The sequence below is a fragment of the Pezoporus flaviventris genome, unplaced genomic scaffold (genome assembly GCF_033815535.1).
Source record: "Pezoporus flaviventris isolate CSIRO_AGI_PZ_B2104156 unplaced genomic scaffold, CSIRO_AGI_Pfla_v1 ptg000002l, whole genome shotgun sequence".
Classification (NCBI taxonomy): Eukaryota; Metazoa; Chordata; class Aves; order Psittaciformes; family Psittacidae; genus Pezoporus; species Pezoporus flaviventris.
This window is the reverse complement of record NW_026892550.1, coordinates 52,042,934-52,064,065: the sequence shown is the minus strand read 5'-3', so window position 1 is coordinate 52,064,065 and position 21,132 is coordinate 52,042,934. Positions and strand designations below refer to the sequence as shown.

The window sequence follows — 21,132 nt, the reverse complement described above, 5'->3', positions numbered from 1 at the left end:
TTCTGGGGTTTCTTCTTTTTCCTTTCTTTTATGCACTTGTCTGACCTCTGTACAGCCCAAAGTTTGCACCATGGCCTAATAGTCGGGGCTATTTATTCAATATGTTGCATTATGTATATATAATGCATAATATATATATACATTCTGTTCTTTTTTGACAGAATATTCTCGGAGTTTGTTGTTGTTCTTAGTTAAGCAATTTCCCTCTTTCCTCTAATGTCTGGGACAATTGGAATAATCCAATTCTATCTTGTCTTTTGCAGGGTGAACCAGGATCCCCAGGAGCTCCAGGAGTTGATGGCGAGCAAGTACGTTATGTGCAAATCATATAGCAAAGGTCATGTCAGCAACATAGGTTATTTCAGGATCTTATTTCTGTGGTCCCAAATTGTATCTTAGATTTTATAATCTAAATAATAATACAATTGTAGTAATTAATAAAGGTCATTATTATGTTGCTGCATACTCTGCAGTCTAATAATGGCTGCATTACTACATATTGATAACAAAGGTCAATCCACAGAATGACTTATTCTTTTTATTAGGATCAAAGCTAGAATTCTGTTGATGTCTCAGGTTTTTCACGTATTACTTGCTCAATAAATATATATTTTAGGGTCCTAAAGGCTCAAAAGGCGATACAGGTGATCCTGGAATATCTGGAGAAAAGGGAGGAATTGGACTGCCTGGCCTGCCAGTGAGTATGAAAAATTAATTAATTTTACCTAAAATACTTGTATTTTTTCTCTCTTCCATTATCAGGAATTTCCAACAGTGCTGATAAATTGCATACGGCACAGAAAGCACTGCGGAGGAAAATTCTGAGGTTGCTCTGCAGCTAATCTAGGAGAAGGTGTAAATTGCCAGAACTTTCCATTCCACTTAGAGTCAAACAAAATATTGCTCTGGGAAAAGAGAGATTAGTTGGCATGCTGATCAGATCTGTACCTCTCTTATAGCATATAGCACAATTTGGGCAAGCATAGCTTGTAGGAGAAAGAAGCTATGTTTTGAACACTTGTCAGAAATTTCAAATTATTCAGGTTGAAAAGGGAGAGAAAAAGCATCAGTATGTATGGGATGCATTCTTCCTATTCCTATACATATATTTATGTATAAATTAAGTTTCTCAGTAAAAAATAGTAACAATTACAAAAATGCATCCATAGTAAAATATATCATGAATGGAGTGCCAGCTTAAGGACTTATCATAAACATAATGCCCCAACTGACAATATAAAGCATACTTTTACATTTATTAAGTTATTAATGAAGTAACACCAAAGTTTTTTTAAATGTAATTTCATTATGTGTGCTGTATTATTCTTTTTACAAATTATAATTATTTGCAAATAAATATTATAATTTCTAGTTTGATTGCTAATAAGATTAAAACTGCTTATAAATGCTGTTTTGTAATGATTTTGTAGGGAGCCAATGGTATGAAGGGCGAAAAAGGAGATGTTGGTTTGCCTGGTGCCCAGGGTCCTTCAGTAAGTCTTAGTGTGGTGTTCAGTGAACATAATAATCCAGCAATGGCTCTCCAGCTTTTGATTCTGAACAATGCTTCATTTTCATGACTGATTTTTCCTGACATCCTTGATGGTACCTACACTTAAAATTTAAAAATATTTTTCTTCTTTGAATAATTATTTGCTCTTTTGAAAATTAACAGACTTCTGGTCATAGCGCTAAATACCATTTAAGAAATTCTAAAGACATAATCCTGTTCTGTTCTATTCTCCCATTATGAACAGCAGTCCCGATCACTTCAGTAAAAGCCTTCTGGCTCTGTAATGAATCAAAAGATAAATGCTTTGCAAAGTAAAATAGAGAGATAAAACTGATGAAAAAACACCAAAGCACCAGATTTCTCTCAACACCTTGTATTCTGGGGTCCTCATAAAGTCCACTGAGAACCAGACTAGACCAATTTCAATGATGTCAGTAAGAGTGGCAGAGACTGGTTTTATAAGACCAGACATTCTCCTGATTTTTCAAAGCACTGTAAAAGCATTAGAAAAGCAAACAAACAAACACCTAAAAAAAGCTCCCTAGACAATACCTTTATGATATGGGTGATTAATATTATGAGAGCACAGCAAGCCAGGAAACCTCAGAGCAGAAGTTAGCTACCACTGCCTTGTCAGTGGTGCCATGCTCTGTGTATTTGGAGCCATAGCTCTGGGGAGGCTAAGCTTTGCTATCGCAGGAAATACTAGGCACCCAGTATCTCCGAGTCTCTTTCTCTGAAACTAAAATTAATTTGTTCCAGATTTTTTCAGTTTTTAGTTGAAACAAGGTTTTCAGTTTTCAGGAGTTTTCACAGATGGTGAAATATCTGTCTTAGGTTTCAAAGATCACTTTTTTGCCTCTATGGCCATCACCAACAGCTAGTGTAGCAGAGGGGTTGCACATAAGTCTGAGACATCAGCATCCCTGCTGCATGTTGCAGGTTACAATAACAGCCCTGCAGGATTAAACCCAGGAAGAGAGGTAATATCAAACTATATATCATCATAGAATTGTCTTCCATGGATTTGTTACAAACACAGAAAACCAGCACAGAATATGCATGTACTAAATGCTGAGCAATCTGACTACCTATTTTAATGACTTCAGGGAATTCTTGGTACAAGTGGACTAAATGAAATAAAATGAGAGACAAAGGGAATGTACAAAACCCTGGCTTGAATTTAGTATCTTTTCCATTCATCAGTACTGGGGAGGAATAAAATCACACATCATCTTCTGTTTCTGTACAAAGACAACTAAATAGCACATACTATAAAATATTAAAAGTTTAAGCATCCCTGCTCACTACTGTTTGTTTTAGTGAGGGTTTTTTAACCCATTGTGTCTTAAAGTGTATCTTAGAGCCTAGGAGTAAGAATCAGGAGACAGGCATGCTGCCAAATACCACAGGTAATTCTGCACTTCAGATATCCTGTCTTCTGAATCAAAAGTAATTCCCATTTGTAACCCCCTTTCTAGATATGCTGTCAATGTGCACCATTGCATTGTTATGTTTGTAAGAGCGTGCCAACCGAGGAAGTATCAGTCTGATTTTTGGTATTTGTGAGGGAGGTCTTTACTTTGCATGATCTAATGCCATTGTTTTTTATCTGTAGATGATAGGACCACCGGGACCACCAGGGCCACATGGTCCTCCAGGCCCCATGGTAAGCTTGAGAGGAAGAGCTCTCTTGTCCTTTTAATACTTGATTAGTAAAGTGCTAGGAGAGTTTGTGACCACTACAGAAGGACCTAACTTAGGACCTTTTCTGCATGTCTTAAAATTCATAGGAACTAGAGAAACAAACTGCAGCTGCCTATGTTAGTGTTAATACACTAGTGGTCTTGTGCATTCTATGAATCACATGTTTGCAGTTGCTTTATTAACAGCTGCATTTCATTTGTGAGGACAAAAATACAGGTGCAGCTTGCACCCCTGTAAAGCAACAAACTCTTAAAAATTTGTGGCATATTTTCATAATGAAATAAATATCTTTATTTCCAGGGACCTCATGGACTGCCTGGCCCAAAGGTAAATCAATGGCTGCCTTGAATAGCCATGTTCTTAACGTCTGCAAAGTGTCATGTTTTGTTCTTTAACTCATGCAGCTATGTTTTGTCTTATGTCTCATTCAATAAATGTTCCTGATATTCTTAAACCTTAAAGCAAATTTTAATATTAAGATAGCTTAAAAGCTCTTAAAATTTTCCATGATTGTTTCTGTGTAGTAATTCTCCTAGGCAGTGGCCATTTTTTGCATTAGTATTTGAAATGTGGCACTGAGTTAATGTAATCCTATTTATGGGCAAGCTACCATTGCGTTGCAACTGGAATTACTTTTGAACATAGAAGTATGTTGCACACTCAGGAAATGGAGTCAGATAAGCTCTTCATTATTTATATTCTTTCACATCTCCTGCTTCTTTCAGTATGAGTGGCCTTTCACCTTCCCAGGGGCCATGTACTTGCTGACCAGTTCCTTCACACATTACGCAAGCTCACCATTACAAACTCATGTGTGTATTTTCATGTTTTCCAACCTAGAATCCCTGATCAGGCAGGTCTGCAATGCAATTCAAACTTTTTCCACAGTACACTACCTGGAGATACACTGTAGGGACTCTAAGCCCATGAAAACAGATCAGGAGGGTAGCAGGTTTTGGCAAAGTTGGAATATTTTAATTTGTACTGTAATTCCGTAAGCACAAGTAAACTAAAATCCAGTGTGACACTATAGCCTAGCATTCACCTGGGGGCAGTGGTGTTCTCAGGCATGATCGTTTTAATTCACTGTGGCTCCTTTATCAAATGCATCTTTCTCAAAAAAGTAAGTAAGAGGAGGAGGGTGTTTTTGGTTTAGGATTTGGATTTTGTTTGGGTTTTTCAAGTGCAAGACAGAAACTCACAGGTTTGACTCCACATGAGACTGTTTGTGTTACCTTGGCGTAAGAAGCCTGAGTCATGAATCATTTTTTGACATCAGGTCTGTTCCATCTTAGCACCAGCCCTGCCTTACCTCAGACTTTTGGCCTAAGACTCAGGCTTTTGTGAGATTTCCAGGTCTGTTTCCAAAACTTCAGCATTTTCAGTGCTACTGCTCTAAAAGTCACATTGTGTTGAATAGAAAAAAGCAGAAATGGCTACTTAGGCAGGGTGCAAAGCAGGCAGGCAATATCTGGAGTTACTTAAAGCAGCAGACTTGATTCTACTGAGATTTCTTTCTTTTCTTTTTAATATGAATATGATATAAGGTAACATAATACATCAAAGGGAAATGTGGGAACAAGGCCATGGGGAGCAGTCTGGATGAAATACCCACATATTTCTGTTCCCCAAAAGAAGCACATGTGGTCAGTATTCTTTTTGACCGGGCAGCTCTCATGCTAGCATAGTGTTTCATGATGCAAGAATAATTTACTGGCAGCTCCAGGCCCACCATTATCCTCTTAGTGATGTTTAATGTAATAGGCTATGCAAAGTCTAACAATCACAACAAGTGCCATATTTTATGTGTTTTTAAACTTCTCTGTATGAACACAGAAACTATGGATCTCCTGGATCGCTTGGCATTGTATAACCTATACTGATTATTTAAACTTGTTACTGTTTAATTATTTGTGCTTAAAGGTTTAAAATAACTTTATGTAAGATTTTGTTGCAAATTCCAGTTTGCTGTAGGAAAAAAATATTGCTTCCTTACAAAATCTACTTTTCAGGAGATCCCGCTATAGAAACCTGCAGGTTTGAGACATATTTTTCTGAAAGTTTTCTTTCAGTTTGATTTGTCTGCATTGGAATTTGAGGAAATTCCAAAAACCCCTAAAACTCACACTTAAATCAAACCATCTAACTGTAGTGATAATTATTAGGGGAAAAAAAAAAAAACAAAAGAATCAGTTACTCATAAATTCCCTGTAGCTTTTTTTCATGCAGATTTTTAATCTCCAGCAGATGCCTCCCAAGTGCTTTTGCTCAGTATTGTATCAGTATGTAAATTGACAGTAAGCTGAGAAGGCTGAATTTGTGTCCTTGTTTCAAACTGGAATATGCAACCTTTTCTGAGACTGGCTTCTTTTATCCAAGCTTAAGCACCCATTATAGCACCAAAAATATGGCATTTATACTTTTACGTTTAGGGTGAACCAGGGTTAAATGGTCTTAAAGGATTGAAGGGTGAACCAGGTCAAAAGGGTGACAGAGGGCCCCTTGGTCTTCCAGTAAGTAAAAATCCCCAACTACTCAATCTCAGTGCAAATAACAAACTTCTCTTTCTACTCCTGATGAACAACTCTGATTTACTCCACAGTATATACAGAATATACCATGTTTGAGCAGAGCATGTCTTGTTTTGTTTTAGCCCAGATGTGTGCTATCGTCCATAGTAATGTCCTGTCACACCCAGTGCTGTCAGGGTTTTTTTGTTATGTGTCAGTTGAATGTGTTCAGTGTCACAGGGATGCTATCACCACCATTACATCAGCCATGTTGTTATTTGAGTGTTGTATGGTGTTTGTGTTAAAAAAGGAATCTTCCCTTTTACCCCATCTCTCCAGTTATTCATCCACTGATTGTACTTCTGCAGTTAAAATGGAGAAGTCTAACTGAGGAAAGTTAAAAATTGGTTCAGGGATATTCTGTTTATTTACTTTCCTCATTCACTAGAGATGGTGGATTGTTACTCTTGCATTGTTCTTTAGAAAATTTCCATTCTGAGTGTTTGGCATAAATTTTGTATTACAAAGAAATGAAGGACCTTAAAAATAAATTTTCATGTTTCATGTTCACATTATGATTCTTAAAACTTAGGTTGACAAAAGAGAAAAGAGTTTGTGTGTTTTAAAGCACTCTGGAAAGTTAGTTGTTGGGTTTTTTTCCCCACAGAAAGAGTTCAGTTTTCCTTTTAGGATTACTCCGTGCGATTACATTCTTAATAACAAAGCAGAGGAAAAAGACTTAGTTGACCCAAAGGAACGCAAACCCCTCTGATTAATATTTTCAAGAATTATGTACAGAGTCCCTGGTCAAGGTCAGCTTCACTGAGAATTTTAAGGGGGGGGGGGGGGGAAGAAAATCATTTGCCAGTTACCAGTTACCGTTATGTAGAGAGGCAGCTGTGCAGGTCTGAGACAACCCCCTGAAAATAACTAAAAGGAAGAAGGAAGTTTCAGTTCTGCCAGAAATGTGTTTTCTAACCCAGAGCAAACTATTCTATTATTTTTTCAAATTTTCATATTCTTGTCTTGCTCCTGCTTACCACTTTTTCTAATCATCATTTTAGAGAGCAAAGTGTTTGACTTCCTAAAACCGGCTCATTTTATCTGTTAATGAGTTGGGGTGGCAGTTGGTTTCTTTTTAACTTTGGAGATTTGGGGGGGCTTAGGGGTTGGAGTTTTTGGGCCCAGATTATTTCTGAAGTCCCAAATAGTTTTGGTCCCTCTAGTCCCAGCATTACTGCCAGCAGGCTGGGATGGTCGAGCAGGTCCTTCGCTGCTCTTCTGTTATTCGCATAAAATCCAGCAGAGGTCATCCCGTCCCCAAGGATGCTGAAGCAAATAGCCCGAAGTGCCTGGTGCTGCCCACTTGCAGCCTCTGCGTGTGCTCTGAGCTGGGAGCACATTGGGAAAACAGGAAATGTGATTGTCTCCCGGGATCTTGGAAATGAATGAGGCCATTGTAATCAGGATCCAGATTTTTTTTTTTGCTGCATAATGCAATATTCTTGCACTTAAATATTTCCTATCACGGTTAGCATATATTTTTCTTTCTTTGTGTAGTATAGTATTCAATTTTGTCGTTATTTACAAATTAGAAGGCATGCAAGTAAAGTACAAGGTAAATATTTGCAGGTTAAGGCTCAGAAACACCCTAACATCTGGTGTTTGTAGCACTCCTATAGCTTGACATTATTCTGGTCTAATGTACTGTGACATGACGGCAAGGGTGGGTCAGAGATGTTACGCTGATGTGAGAATAGAATCAGGCTCTTGATGTCTTATGTGAATTTTTAACTAACATGCTGTAGTAATGTGATACCCATTTCAAAACCCTGTCACAACTTGTACTGTACGTTTGAATTATGTTTATTCATCAGCACCACTTACTAATCTCACGTTCTTGTCATTCGTGTTGTATCCATCATCCATGCTTCCACCTAACTACACAGGGAGCATCTGGCTTAGACGGAAAGCCAGGACCCCGGGTGAGTCCCTTGTCTTTCTGTGTCGCTCTTCATTACAGAGCCTATGTTCTGTCCAGCGCTTCACACACTGCATAGAGGAAGGAAGGCCAAATGCCGCAGGCATTTTTCATGGTGCATAAGAGGGGACTTTGAGCAAACTCTTGGAGTGATACAAGTGAGAAGGAGAATGTCACCCTCTGTAGAAGGAGTTCTGAATCTTAAAAAGGCAGTTTGGTTTTGATTTTTGGTTGGACAGCTGCCTTGGTTGGGGTGCTTATTTTGCTGAGTAAGGTTAGGGATCAGTTTACACAGGAAAACATACTTGTTCAATGCTAATATGGAATCAGCGAAACAGATGCAGACATTCTGTGGCTGGGGTTCTGCCACAGGCACTTTCACATTAAACATAAACATTAAGTCATTTGCTTTTAATAATGATAAAGAAATGGATAAAGTGAAAGAGGGATGGAGTTACACATTTGAAGGCTTCTATAAGATTCCTATTGATGAGTGCAACAGGTAGGTCCACCATACAGCTAGACATTTTCATTTAAAAAATAATCTGTATTAAAACAAAACAAACCAAAGCAAACCCGTAACTTTGGCCCTTCCAATTTTCCTGGGAAAATTTTTCAATAAATTTAAAATCTTTGTAAATCTGGTGACTTCCATGAATAAAGGAAAATCCAACTAGAAAAAAAGATGGGTTACCTTATAGCCAGAGAGCTTATAGATGGAGTTTTGGAAGACAAATGGATTTGTTTGCCCATGTCCCATCAGAGTTCAGTCTGAATTTTCTACTGGTGAAGACTGATTCCATGTTAGTTCTTGGCTAGAAGACAGTTATTAAAATTATGGACTTGTAAGAACAAGACCTCTCTTTTAACCTCTGTTTCCTTTTGTAGGGTGTAGATGGCCCAGTTGGTCCCCATGGCCCCGCAGGTCCTAAAGGAGAGAGAGTAAGTATTTGTTCTATGTGCTTCTCTTTACAAAGCAACCGCTGCCATGGCAAAATGTCATATGGCTGCTTACAGTGTGCCAGGATGTTGTTAAATATAACTGTATCTCCTCTGTTTAAGGATCAGCCCAGAACTGTATGTGCATTCTAGTTACACACATTTATCTGTTTAAAGGTTGATTTTGTAACTCATGAACTTCAGAGAAGCTGCTATTTTGTAATGATTAATCCATAAGAAACTTACAGGACTTTCAAGTTCACAGTGGTACACAGAACATCATTTTGCTTGGTTTCATTGTGTAGTGTAAGTGGTTTGAGAGGACAAACTGAGACAAAAGAGATAGTGTGATCTGATTATATCCGTATGAAATGGCAAAAAAAAAAAAAATTCCCAATTTGTACTTAAATATTTTTATCTTAAAAAAATGATTTAAACTTTTCTCCCTCTCCCCTCCCTTTCTTTCTTAGGCTTAGAAGATAGGAGCCCTCCTATTTCACTTGAAATATTCACAGTAATTTTTCATCAGTGTAATAGGATAAGGACCTTAATCTTTAACTGTGAGCCTGTCATCTTTAACAATACAACCATCAACTTGTACAACAAAACAAAAGATGATACCTTATACTGACTAAATCCTCCAAGGAGTTGACAGCCTAGAATTATGTCTCTTTGAATTTCTCACTTAACAAAACAGCTGTGATAAAACAACTTCAGATTGATATATTAAGGAGGCAGCCATATGGCACAGGTCCAGTTAGCTTTAATAGCAGTACACCTGAGAAAGGTATGCATGACTTGATGATTCATTTTTAAAGAGCTCTGTGTTGAGAAATATATACAAGACATGCAACATAGTCCAAAATAGGACCAGTAGCCTATAGTCACAACTCAGGCTAGTTAACAGTCTGAAGGTCTTAGGTAAGTCTTTTTTTCAACCAGGACATAACTTTTTCTTCTATCAACTCTGTGAAGATAAAGTTGAACATCATCTTCTGAACTTTGGGAAATAATTTTGATGGAGAAGCATATATAAATACTGTACTTTTATCCTTGGATCATAAGCTTTTGTCTTGAAGGATATGCGTACGTACTACCAGTTGAAATTTATTTCAGAAACAATGTGCTGTAATATAAGCTATTCTTCTAATGTATGGAAGAGAGCTATAGTTGTGTTTTCCTTATGAAAGTATCCAAGGTTATAATAAGTCATACACCTGGATCTCGAATCAGCCCTACCATGGCTGTTGACAAGTAGTAATTACAAAGGGGAGAGGAGCTGCAGCGATGTAAATTTCTTCAATAACTGCACAGAGCACAGAGGGTCAGATCTGCAAAACTATGGAAACTAAAGTGTGCAAAAAAATCCTGCTGACCCAGCATTTTCTGTGTAGCTAAATGAATGGGAGGAAGTTCACAAGAAAGATGGAAGGGGTTTTTAACAAGCAACCAACTAGCAAGTTTATTGCTGTAATTGTTCATTTAATTATTCAATACTGTTTGGGAAGAGAAGTTGTTTGTAGAATCATTACCTAGCAGGTGCCTGGCATTGATATATGTCTCATTATCTAAATAACAAATCATGTGCGTTTAATGCAGGTTTACACCTGCAACTTTTGAATGTGAAACGGAAAAAAAATTTGCCTGCAGATTTCAGAAACTGCCTTTTAATTAAAAATTAAAAGCCACTGCTTACTATCACTGGACAGGATCACATTTTGTCCATGCTGATAAGAAAAACCTTGGGCCAATATTAACTTAGAAGGGCACTAGGGATTTCTAATATGAAACATAACCACATTCTTAAATCCACATTATTTAATGTTTGGAAAGGCAATCTCACTTTAAGAGAATACATGTAAAATACTGGTCACTGTATATTTATGCCTCCTTAAAAGTAAAGGAAAGCAAGTATAATCAAACTGAAGCCTAATGATTTCTTTTACAGAAATCATCGTTGCATAGGCTGCAGATGAGGCAATGCTGAATTACTCTTCTTAGGTAGAACAGACTGTTGTGCAAATTAGGGTTGGTTGTTTTGTTTCCAGTTTAGCTATTTAATTAAAATAGAAAACATTACTGAGTCTTTGAACAAAACTTATTTAGATGGTGAAAAAGTAGACCAGAAAAATAGCGCTTGTCACTAGAAAATAGAAAACCATGAATTTTAGAACAAATGTGATTAGTTCACTGTCCGAGCTTAACCATGTAATTTTCTCTCTAAACTTTAAATTATTCGTTGATCATTAAAAGCTGACACAGGATTTAACACCTCCCTCCTTAAGCATGATATTGGTGAACTTTCCAACACTGTGGTTTTGTGCATTTCTTTTGGTAGAAATAGAAATGGCAATTAACTGTTTGAATTAATATCATCTATTAGGCTGATGTCTTACAGTCCTTAAATTCTTTGGCTCTTCAGATTTTACTGAGACCATCTTCATTAAATGGAGGAGTTGATCATAATAGGCCTCTGAATCTGGCTGTGTACCTATTAATCTCACTTGTATATTTTCTTGAGAGAAAATTGAGAACATTAGTAAACAGATGAGCAGCTTCAACTACTACTAGGGAAAGGGGACATGTAAGCCTGAAGGCTAATAAGAGATGTAATGTCTATCCAAATTCTTGTCTATCTAAAAGAAGCTGAAAGACAAAATTAAGTAAATGCTGATCTCCTGAAACCCTGGCCTTGATTGCAAGGAACTGGTTTTGAGCTTTGTTTTTGGCTCTCAGAACACTGTCATCACTCTGCATATTCTCTACTGGTAGGGAAAGTGCATTCTGTTTAATTTGGTTAAAATGTTTGTCACCATGACAGTGCTGTAAAATCTCTCTATCAATCTTAATGGAGACACAAATTATGCAGCTTTATTCATGCAAATGGTAGTTTGTATCCACCCATGGTTCAAGAGACTGAAGTGACATAGGAGGCAAAACTGAAGGCTATGGTTTCTGTTCCTTGGGCACTGATGAATTGTCGTACAAAAAGCTATTAAAAACCTTACTGAAGTTTGCAAATGTCTGTTTCCCTAAAGGAAATGCTTTATCGTGATGGCTGAGGGCAGTATGCTTATGACGGTTCATCAATCTTATATAATCCATACACATTCAGGACCTCATCTGATATTCCAAACACGTTTCAGCATGTGCTTTGTATTGGAGGCAAAAAAAAAATGGGAGATGCATTTCCCAAAATATATTCTTACACAACAGATGAGATTATTTCCTAGACTGGTACCTTCAGCATCTTTATGTCTACCATATGTTTAGCAATGTTATAGGCCTATCTTGAGAGAACGCTGTACAGTCATCTTTGCTGTTGGAGATTTTAAAAAAAGATACTTAACTAGTCTTGACATATCTCAAGTAGTGATCAAACATTTTTGTAGCCGTTACATACATGGGTCAGCACATCAGTTTCTTCTCAGAAGAAAGGTTTAAAGCTGCAAGGGATTTACTGTTCTGAAAATCAGAAGTCAGTTCCCAGTACCTCCTCTTGTTCTTCAAGGGCATCCTACCTAAGTGCTGCTCAGAAATGGCTGGAGATTATCAGAATCCAGAAAGATCAGACATTATGCATGTAATCACCGCTAGAGTAAAGTGAGCACAGACAGTGTTCACCATATAAAAATGTAAAGTATCTAAAATAGATCAAATGTCAGTTACTTTGTCGAACTTCTTACTCCTGTGGTTATTCAAAAACAGGTTCAGGCTCAGTTTATTCCAGTGCCTGCTTTTTTATATCATCCAGTCAACAAAATTACGATTTAGCAGCCCATTTTCAGAGCTGTGCTAAGGGACTTGGCTGTGCCAATGATCACTGCTGTTAATTAGGCACACATCCATATCTCTGTCTTATATTTAATAACAGAGTAACAAATTAATAATGATTAGTAAATAATCTAGATTTTTGGAGGATCTTGTACACAACATTATCTCAAGAACTTAAGTGCAGCAACTGCTAGGATGAAAAACAGCACTTCTGTAGGCTAGGAGCCTTGAACAAAGCCTTGCATTAGCTCATGTTAAGGAAAGGAGGTGAAGAAAATATACAAATAACCCTGTATAACAAATTGAAGGTAGGAGCTTTGAAAATTGGACGTGGTCAAGACTTTTTTTTTTAATCTCTTCAACACTTGGAGGAATTTAGTTCTCTCAAGAGAGTAGGGCTTTTTGCTGGACTTTATTCAGAAGGTGGCACCACAGTCTTAAACACATACTTACTTACCAACACTGCCTCCCTAACAACCTTGCAGAAGGCTGTGCTCGCAGTTACTTGTGTTAATGTTAGCTGACTCAGGAAGTTTAACTCCATATCAATCTTTATGAAGAACAATTGGAAAGCACAGATGATTACTATAGTGAGCCTGAAATTTGTTGCCTTGAAATTTTATTTCATTTGGAAAAGTTTGCTCTATATTAAGCTTGCAAAATTATTTTGGCAGCATCCCTCTGGAAACTGGCAATTTTTTCCATGGGTTTTTGAGCAAAATGAGATCAAACTTCAAGTACGGAATGATCTCTGCACTTGCTTGTCTTGCACATTAATACAGTTTTGATTTCATAAACCAGGGTATTAACATCACTAATCTAGGATCCAACAGAACAGTTAGCAAAACAATACAGTGCATGGGATAATCTTCACAATGTCACTGTTGATAACACTGCCTGCTTAAACACATTTGATTGGCACATTTTTGCCTGTCACTGTGCTTCATCTCAGCTGCTGTGGTGAACCTTGATGCTGCATGTCCTCAGTTTTCATTACAACATTGGCTTTTTATTGAGTTATAAGCTTAAAATTGAAATCAGTGCAAGTTCAGTTTAAAAAATATTTTCAGTTACAAATGTATTTAAAACCAAATATAATATCATATGCCCAAAAATCATTTTGCCTCAAAAGCCATACACATCTCTTTTGACCCTTATACATTTAATAAAAGTAAATTATCTTGGCTATTTTTCACTCAAAAGATTTAGGAATGTATAAACTTTAACCTAAAGCACTTGGTAGAGATCATTTCTATCTCATTCAGCCAATGTTTTTGTTTGCTTGTTCCGTAATCTTTTCGTAGGGTGAAAAGGGAACCATAGGTGACCCTGGACCCAGAGGACCATACGGCTTGCCTGTGAGTTGAGCATAGTTTGTACACGTTGTGCTTTTCATCACTCCTTGATTAAACTTTGTGTGCTTTATGACTGCTTTTCACCTAGCAATACAGTTATTTGGAAAAAGCAAAGATAGATAATAATAATCCCTGGTTAATAATAATGCTCACTGGTCTGTAGATTTCTGACCATGCACATGGTCATGCAAAAGTAATGAAACAAATCTGACATGAACCAGCAAGAGAGAGGAAATCCAGAATGCAAGTGCTCCTCTTTCTGCACCCTGTGGCAATCAGCTGCCTGGGGATCATGTGAAAGTGGCAGGAGTTCACGATGAACCGTGGAAAGCCGCAGCTTTCTTTATGTCAATAAACTGCTTTGATTTCTGTGCTGCAAAGCTAATTCACTGTTATACTTTTGGTTTGTTTGACACTTCAGAGACCAGTTTTGTTTTCATTTCTGTGCCATGTGCTGAGAAGCAATTTGGGAAGTTCATTGTTGATCATTTTTAGGTGGAGATGGTATGCTTTAAATCAGTCATTTAAAGATTATTATTCATTTCTAAAATATGAGTGAGAGCTTCCTTTGGCCTACAAGGACAGCCCAAATAAAACAGCTGACTTACTCTGTTTACTTTGCTGATGACTGGGTCAGTTGTGTACATATACACATGCCTGTTCTGTACTTTGACACAAGAAAAGCCATGTAAATGTGCTTAGCCAAGCACAACCAGCCTTTGCAAGAGAACTGCAATGCTTCCATACCCTCTCCAGTCTAATCTGTTTAATTAATTAAAGATGGAATACAGACTTGTGGTTTAATTGGATCCATTTAATTGTATCAGGAGTCAATGACTAAAGATAGTTTTCAGGCTGCATGGAGTGTTAAATTAGCTTGAGAGCATGTTCATGTGAGGGTTACTTTTGTGAGTTAAATAAAAAAAAAATACAGTTTCTGTTTCCCTTTCCTGTGAACTAAAAATTAAACATAATATTTCATAATAGGCTTTTCTGTATTTTTAGCTTGCTCCTGGAATCTGCATACGAAAAAACTTTTACAATCAAGCAAAATTTTACAGTCAAGTTATCAGTTCCTCAAAATGTTAAACACTGGCCGAAATGTCCTTCACTAACAGCCTTAGCATCGTGGGGTACTGCTGTACAGAGAGAGCATAGAAGTCAGGCATCAAGGCAGCCTTTGGTATCATAGTTTAGGGACACTAATGTAGTTTATATGGTTCTTTGGCAGGGTAAAGATGGAGAGCCTGGCATTGATGTAAGTAATATGTATGATCAATACACTCACAATGGTAGGTAAGCATCTTTTAAGGAATAGCTTACTGGGTGTAACAACTTTGTTTCCATCTAGTGTGCATGCACTACATAGAGAGTGTGCTAAATCAGCATTTGCTCTTTCTCTGTGATAGAGAAAACAAAGATTATGCAATATACAGCCCTAATTGACAGACACCACCAGATGCAGTGCTTACACAAATAGGTGGTACTTTGGTAGTCACTAGGCTGAAAAAACTGCACTTGGTAAGAAAATATTCAGAATATTTGGTTAAGTAAATTTATCCTAATTAAAGAGAATAATTCCATAACCTGTAAGGGATGTATTTCAAAACATAAGTTCTTTCTTTGGCATGCTAAAAAGACTTACTGAAAGCCTTTTCTTCTAATCCTACACTGAAAGCCCTAGCTTGGAAGAGTCTTTTCCAGAATGTAGATATGCTATGTTGCATGGACTGATGTCATTTTGAGTTACATTTCTTTCCATTGCTGACAAAATTACTCTACCAAATACTATGACTTGTCTCACATACTCCTGTGTGTGTGCATGTGTGCACATGTAACACATATATATGTATACAGTATGTAGTGAAATCATCTTTTTTTTATATTTTCCAAGAGTATTTGAAAGCTTAACCTGCATGTGAATAAAAGAAGACCTATCTTTGTCCATTTTGTTTTTATAGGGTTTCCCTGGTCCTCGAGGAGAAAAGGGTGATATAGGAGAAAAGGGAGAAAAGGTGACCAGTGTTAACTGTTTCTCGATTCCTCAGCCTAGTCAGCTCCGCTGTCTTTACACTATGAATTGTCCCATTAAAACTTATCTTTGTTTTTACTGTGTGCCAAAAGGCAGGTCACAGGTAGATGCTGAGCAAAATCATGAAAAACCACAAAAATTTATGCACAGAACCAGTAGTATTAACAAGCTGCTCCTGGGAGGTTCAGACTGGCTATTAGGAAAACCTTCTTCGTTAGGAGGGCACTGGGGCAGTTTACCCAGAGAGGTGGCTGAACCCACTGCAGTACCTGGTCTGGTCTGACCTAATGGAAGGTCAGGGATCATCCTGCTCAGGGTGGGAGGTTAGACCAGGCAACCCACAGAAGTCCCTTCCAATCAGACCTTCTGATTCTGTTTCCATGTGCAGCTAGAGATAGGTAGACAAAATACAGCCATCAGATTCCTAGAAGATCTCTGGAAGAAAAGCTGGTAAAAGAGTTGGCTTACATAAATACATCATGTGAAAATGGACAGTCTCAGATTCTTGCACTCAGGATGTAAAAACATTTTAATGTCCTAGAGTCCAGCATGCTGCTTTGGGGTATTAGCTCATTATTCCCAGAGACGGACTGAATACCTCAAACATGGAACCTCCAGCTGCAAAAGGGCAAGGGAATCATGTGAGGAACCATGTGTGGCCGCAGGCACAGTTAGATCTTTCTGGAGTCTGGTTGCAGCTCAGGCTGCCAGTGTAGCCCTGTTCTCTTGGGCTGCAAGACACATCTCCTAGGAAATCTAGTGCTCCAACCCCCTAAAAATTAATGAAAAAGCAAAACCTGTTTCTTGAGGAGAATGTATGGGATAAAGTACTTAACAAGTCTGACAGATATGTCAGAAACCGTGTTATCTTATGGGCTTTCAGATTAAAAGGATCACCAGGAAGTCTGTAGACTGAGAGCAGAGATGAAATCTCTGTCTTAAAAATTCTCCGACCATTCGAAGAAGATTAGAAGGCAAAGGAAGGTCTTTTTCAGTGAAAAATCAGGGAAGGTATAGCTGAGACCTCTGTCAAAGAAGCTTCTGTTGCACAGGTTTGACAGTTTTCCAGAAATGAGGGAATACTTGTATCTTGCTGCATCAATAGTTCCTTTTCCAAATGGAAGGCTGACTCTCAAAAGACAGAGTAATGCAATTAATGGAAGGTCTCATATAACAAATTTTCTCAGTTTTCTGATGTTTTTCTTTATGTAAGTTACTAATTATCTGTTACCAAATTGGTGTAGCAGCACCCATTTCATTAGAGAATAATGAGATAAACCAGTTTACAGGTTGAGGGTCCAGCTCATGTTTTCTTAGTTTTTAAATATTCCTTACAGTAGTGTCTTAGACTGACATTGTACACATTGAGATTCACAAATTTCTACTTAAGAAATTTAAATTGCATTGCAAAAATATATACATCATTACTAGCATTCTACTGAGGATCATACGCTTGTTTTGTTCATAGGCATGCTATGATAGGCAAGGAGTAAAACTTTACTTCTTCAGTTTGAGATGACTACTAGACTGATGATTTTTGTTTTAGCCTGTCAGTAGTTGTGCTACATTGAAAGTCAGTCAGTGTTTGCATTATAATGTCTGCTTAACTTGGCTGTAAAAATAATTTGTAAAAGTGTTCTAACTCTAATTAGTCATTTAAAAATATAGTTCAGGAGCACTAAGCACGAAAATCAATACAATTGATTTTGTATTTTCAACCTATATAAAAAAAAACAAAACAAAACCTCTTAGAAATGAAAAACTTTTAAGAAATGGTAGAAATTGTGTTATGGGGAGAGGGAGAGAAGGGAGCCCTGATCCTAAATGTGCAGTTGTGTCTCTTGTTGACAGAAGAGTATGATGCGTTACAACAGGGGCTGGAAAGGCATCATCTTTTCCCCCCTACACTCTGCATTGCTGAAAATCTGTGCATGTGATGATTGGAGATGTTCCAGCCTGTTGTGGTTTAAGCCCAGCCAGAAACTCAGAACCACACAGCCGCTCGCTCACTGCCCCCTCACACAGCACTGCACCAGCTACTAAGAAGGAGAAAAATAACTATTACAGCTGAACCCAGGACACAACCATGACATTACTACAAAAGTGCCACAACTTTGTGTTTGTTTAGGCCCTGAGGAAGGGCAAGAAGGAATTTATTTTTTTTTTTAACCTTCATCACATGTAAATTCTCCATAACTCTTGTGCACCTCAGTAGTTCAGAGTAATGAACTGAAGATTAAGAGACAAGAACTCAGTGCATGGCTAAAAGTAGTAAAGTACTCAGAAAATCCAGACTGTTCTCTACACAGATGACTGCTCCATTGGCCTGAATAAGATCATAGATTTGCCTTGAAAACTGGATGTTTAAATAGTTCTCTGATGGCTTGTAACACAACCACATAGAGAAATACAAGTCCTAAGAATATAAAAAAAGAGTAGAAACCAAACTGTACTGTCCATTTTCAGAATCATTTTGGAGTATGTTCGTGCTCTGTGCTTGCGTGTACTCACAGCAAATACATTGGTGTTACATCGAGCACAAATAACATGAGATTTGACCCTGAAACTGTTGGGCTTCTGTGCTACACTGTCGTGTTTCTAAAGGTTTAAGATGAAAACTTAGCCAACACACAGTTCCTGACATGTAGGGCTTTTTTTACATCACAATCTTATAATTTAGTGAAGAAGGGTAATGTTTGAGTTGCTGTTTCCCAAAATATTACTCTGTGACTTTTTGGCACACAGAAAAGATAGACAAGAAACTTTGCTTTTATAGTGTCATGAATGCAGTATGTTTTGTTCATGGAAAAAAATTTTTCATTTGAATGTGTTGAGTATGCTATGAAATTAAATGAATAATATGCTTTCTTTCCTTTTTTAAATATAACTATTTTTTAATTGTGTAAAATGTTTTTTGTCTCTTGTTAATGGATTAGTTTTTGTAGTGGTGTGGAGCTAGTTAAATGTCTATTTACTACGCTTTACCAAAATCTGTCTCTCCTTCCAAAGGGGCATTCCTTCCTTCTCCTTCTACCTCCATTCCTTACAATTCCTCTGTCTTTTTTACCCTTTTCCTCACAAAATAAATCCACCCAATAGCCACAACCTCCCTTGCTGGTTCTCCAATGTCATACTAATTTTCCTATGACTATTTTTCCCATTTCCTTGTGATATTCCCGATTTACTCATCCTTCCTATCCCATTTTTTACAATCCTAGTTCAATTTATTTCATTTTTTTTTTAACAGAACCTTTTTTGATTTTTATGAAATTGAGAGCAATCCTGAAACTCATTTACCATTGTGATAACTGGTGTGAAATCAATTATAAAATGAACTCTGTGAACATCTTATACTGCTTGAAGGTGAGGTCATCTTTGCAGGTAGCTTTGTTGAGGGAAGTCTACTCATTTCTATTGAGTAATTAAAGCACTGGAAGTTTTACATATGAAAGGAAAACTCAGTGTGAAATCAAAGGACTGGATTTCAGTAAAATAAGTAGATGGAATGTTGCCTGCAGTAAAGAGAACATTTAAAAGTTGGAATGTTTAAATCAAGAATCTAATTGTCACTTATTACTTTGATACCAATACATTATAAAATCATTGAAAGTGTCATAGCAGATCTCTCCATCAAGCAGTTCAAATGTTTTGATTCCTGTAACAGGGTTTGAAATGGCCGCGTTGTATTTGGAATGACAGGAGTGCACCCTCAGTGATGTCTGTATCTTTCTGTGGACACCACTGAGAACAGGATTTGTCCCAAACTCATACCAGAGTGAAAAGGGTCAGTTCTGCAAAAAATGCTTCTGGCTACGTTTACCCTTAACATGACACTTTGGAAGTTGATAGAATTTAGCCAGAGACCAGCCATCCCTGCGAAGCATCCACGCCACAGGTCTTTTTTAGAGAGACTATGCTGATGTACTCTGCTCTCACAAACTTCTTCTGACCAGTGACAAATTTTGTCAGGAAGCTGACAAATTCAGCTTAGTGTCCATGTGCACTTCAGTACTACCACTTAGAACAAACAGAAGAGCTCTTGTTTTGGACTGTGGATTGGGAAGTTTTGCAGATTTGCCTCTGTCTCAAGAAACTGATGATTTCAAGCCCTGTTCTAAGATTCAAAACATTCATAATGCTGATGTACCAACACAAACTAATACCTATCGATTGCAGTTCTTGCTTTGATTATATAACTTATTTTTCCACATAATGCACCATCCAAACCAGAACACAGTGGTAAGTGTCCTTTCAGCTCTCCATTGGCTTATAAAGAAAAACCAAAACTTTTAAACCAATCTTTCTTTAATTTTTTTTCCAAAAGAATGAAACTTGTTTTATCCAAACCATTGTATCCACAGGGGGAAAAGGGAAAGAAAGGCAAAAAGGGGCCTAAAGGGGAGAAAGGAGAACAGGGTGCTCCTGGATTAGATGCACCTTGCCCATTGGTACGTCTCACTTCTGTATTGGACAATCAATTGTCCTGCTGTAGACTGATGGAATAAAAATGATGGGAGAGGAGCAAGCAGCAATTACTGTGTCACCTGCTGCCCTTTGTTAACGCAGCCTGATCTCAAGTTCTGGCAAATTCTGGAGCAGACTTTGTTTGTCAACCTCCTAACTTGGTTTAAAGCATTAGACTTCAGACCTTCAGGACAAATTTGTGGGTTTTACTGGTGTTTATTTTCTGCCAAACATGTTAGAAAGGAACCAAGCATGGGAATTGCCAAATTCAGTGCCCCACAGGTTGAAATCACGCCATGATGGTCAGCTTGCTCCTCTTGCCTCTCTACTGTTATTTGTTCACTCCAGATAAGTCAATACTGAAGGCATTTTCTTGACAGTAACATTGCAAGTTAATCTTTACAAACAGGGATTCCGTGGAATTAAGGGGGAAAAAGGGGAGCCAGGCCAGCCTGGCCTGGATGGGCTGGATGCCCCTTGCCAATTGGTACAGTATTTCTCTTTCCTACCAACCCTGCATGCAGTTCCTTTGTTTGTAGTCAGCCATTCTCAGTGTAATGTTTTTCTGAGCTGACCTTACATTAGTCACCTAACACATGCATGTGCATGGACAAACCAGCTGCTTCAGTGATCATAGCTGCAATCAAAGAACACATTTTTTTTGTTGTCACCTCAAACCTAACTCTCAACAGTTTGCTCCCACATTACATGGCAATTTATAAGTTTGTGTCCTTCCTACATTTTCCCTGAGATTCACTGGTTTGTTATTTTCCCTCACAAAGTACCGGTTGCCTTACTCACCCTAAATGCAAGTCTTTGTAGAAACCCAGCACAATCTCCACTTCTAATCAAGTCTG

General features: G+C 37.7%; 1 protein-coding gene across 1 annotated transcript in view; it reads left to right on the top strand.

The window, feature by feature from the left end:
- The window catches only part of COL25A1 (collagen type XXV alpha 1 chain), a 300,290-nt gene that overhangs the window by 270,507 nt on the left and 8,651 nt on the right, over window positions 1–21,132 (top strand). The window contains exons 28-39 of the mRNA XM_061478450.1: window positions 264–308; window positions 617–697; window positions 1,431–1,493; window positions 3,132–3,182; window positions 3,521–3,547; window positions 5,653–5,733; window positions 7,680–7,715; window positions 8,600–8,653; window positions 13,729–13,782; window positions 15,011–15,037; window positions 15,741–15,794; window positions 20,173–20,259. Coding sequence (XP_061334434.1) covers window positions 264–308; window positions 617–697; window positions 1,431–1,493; window positions 3,132–3,182; window positions 3,521–3,547; window positions 5,653–5,733; window positions 7,680–7,715; window positions 8,600–8,653; window positions 13,729–13,782; window positions 15,011–15,037; window positions 15,741–15,794; window positions 20,173–20,259 — 660 coding nt within the window. The remainder of the gene's footprint in view (window positions 1–263; window positions 309–616; window positions 698–1,430; window positions 1,494–3,131; window positions 3,183–3,520; window positions 3,548–5,652; window positions 5,734–7,679; window positions 7,716–8,599; window positions 8,654–13,728; window positions 13,783–15,010; window positions 15,038–15,740; window positions 15,795–20,172; window positions 20,260–21,132) is intronic.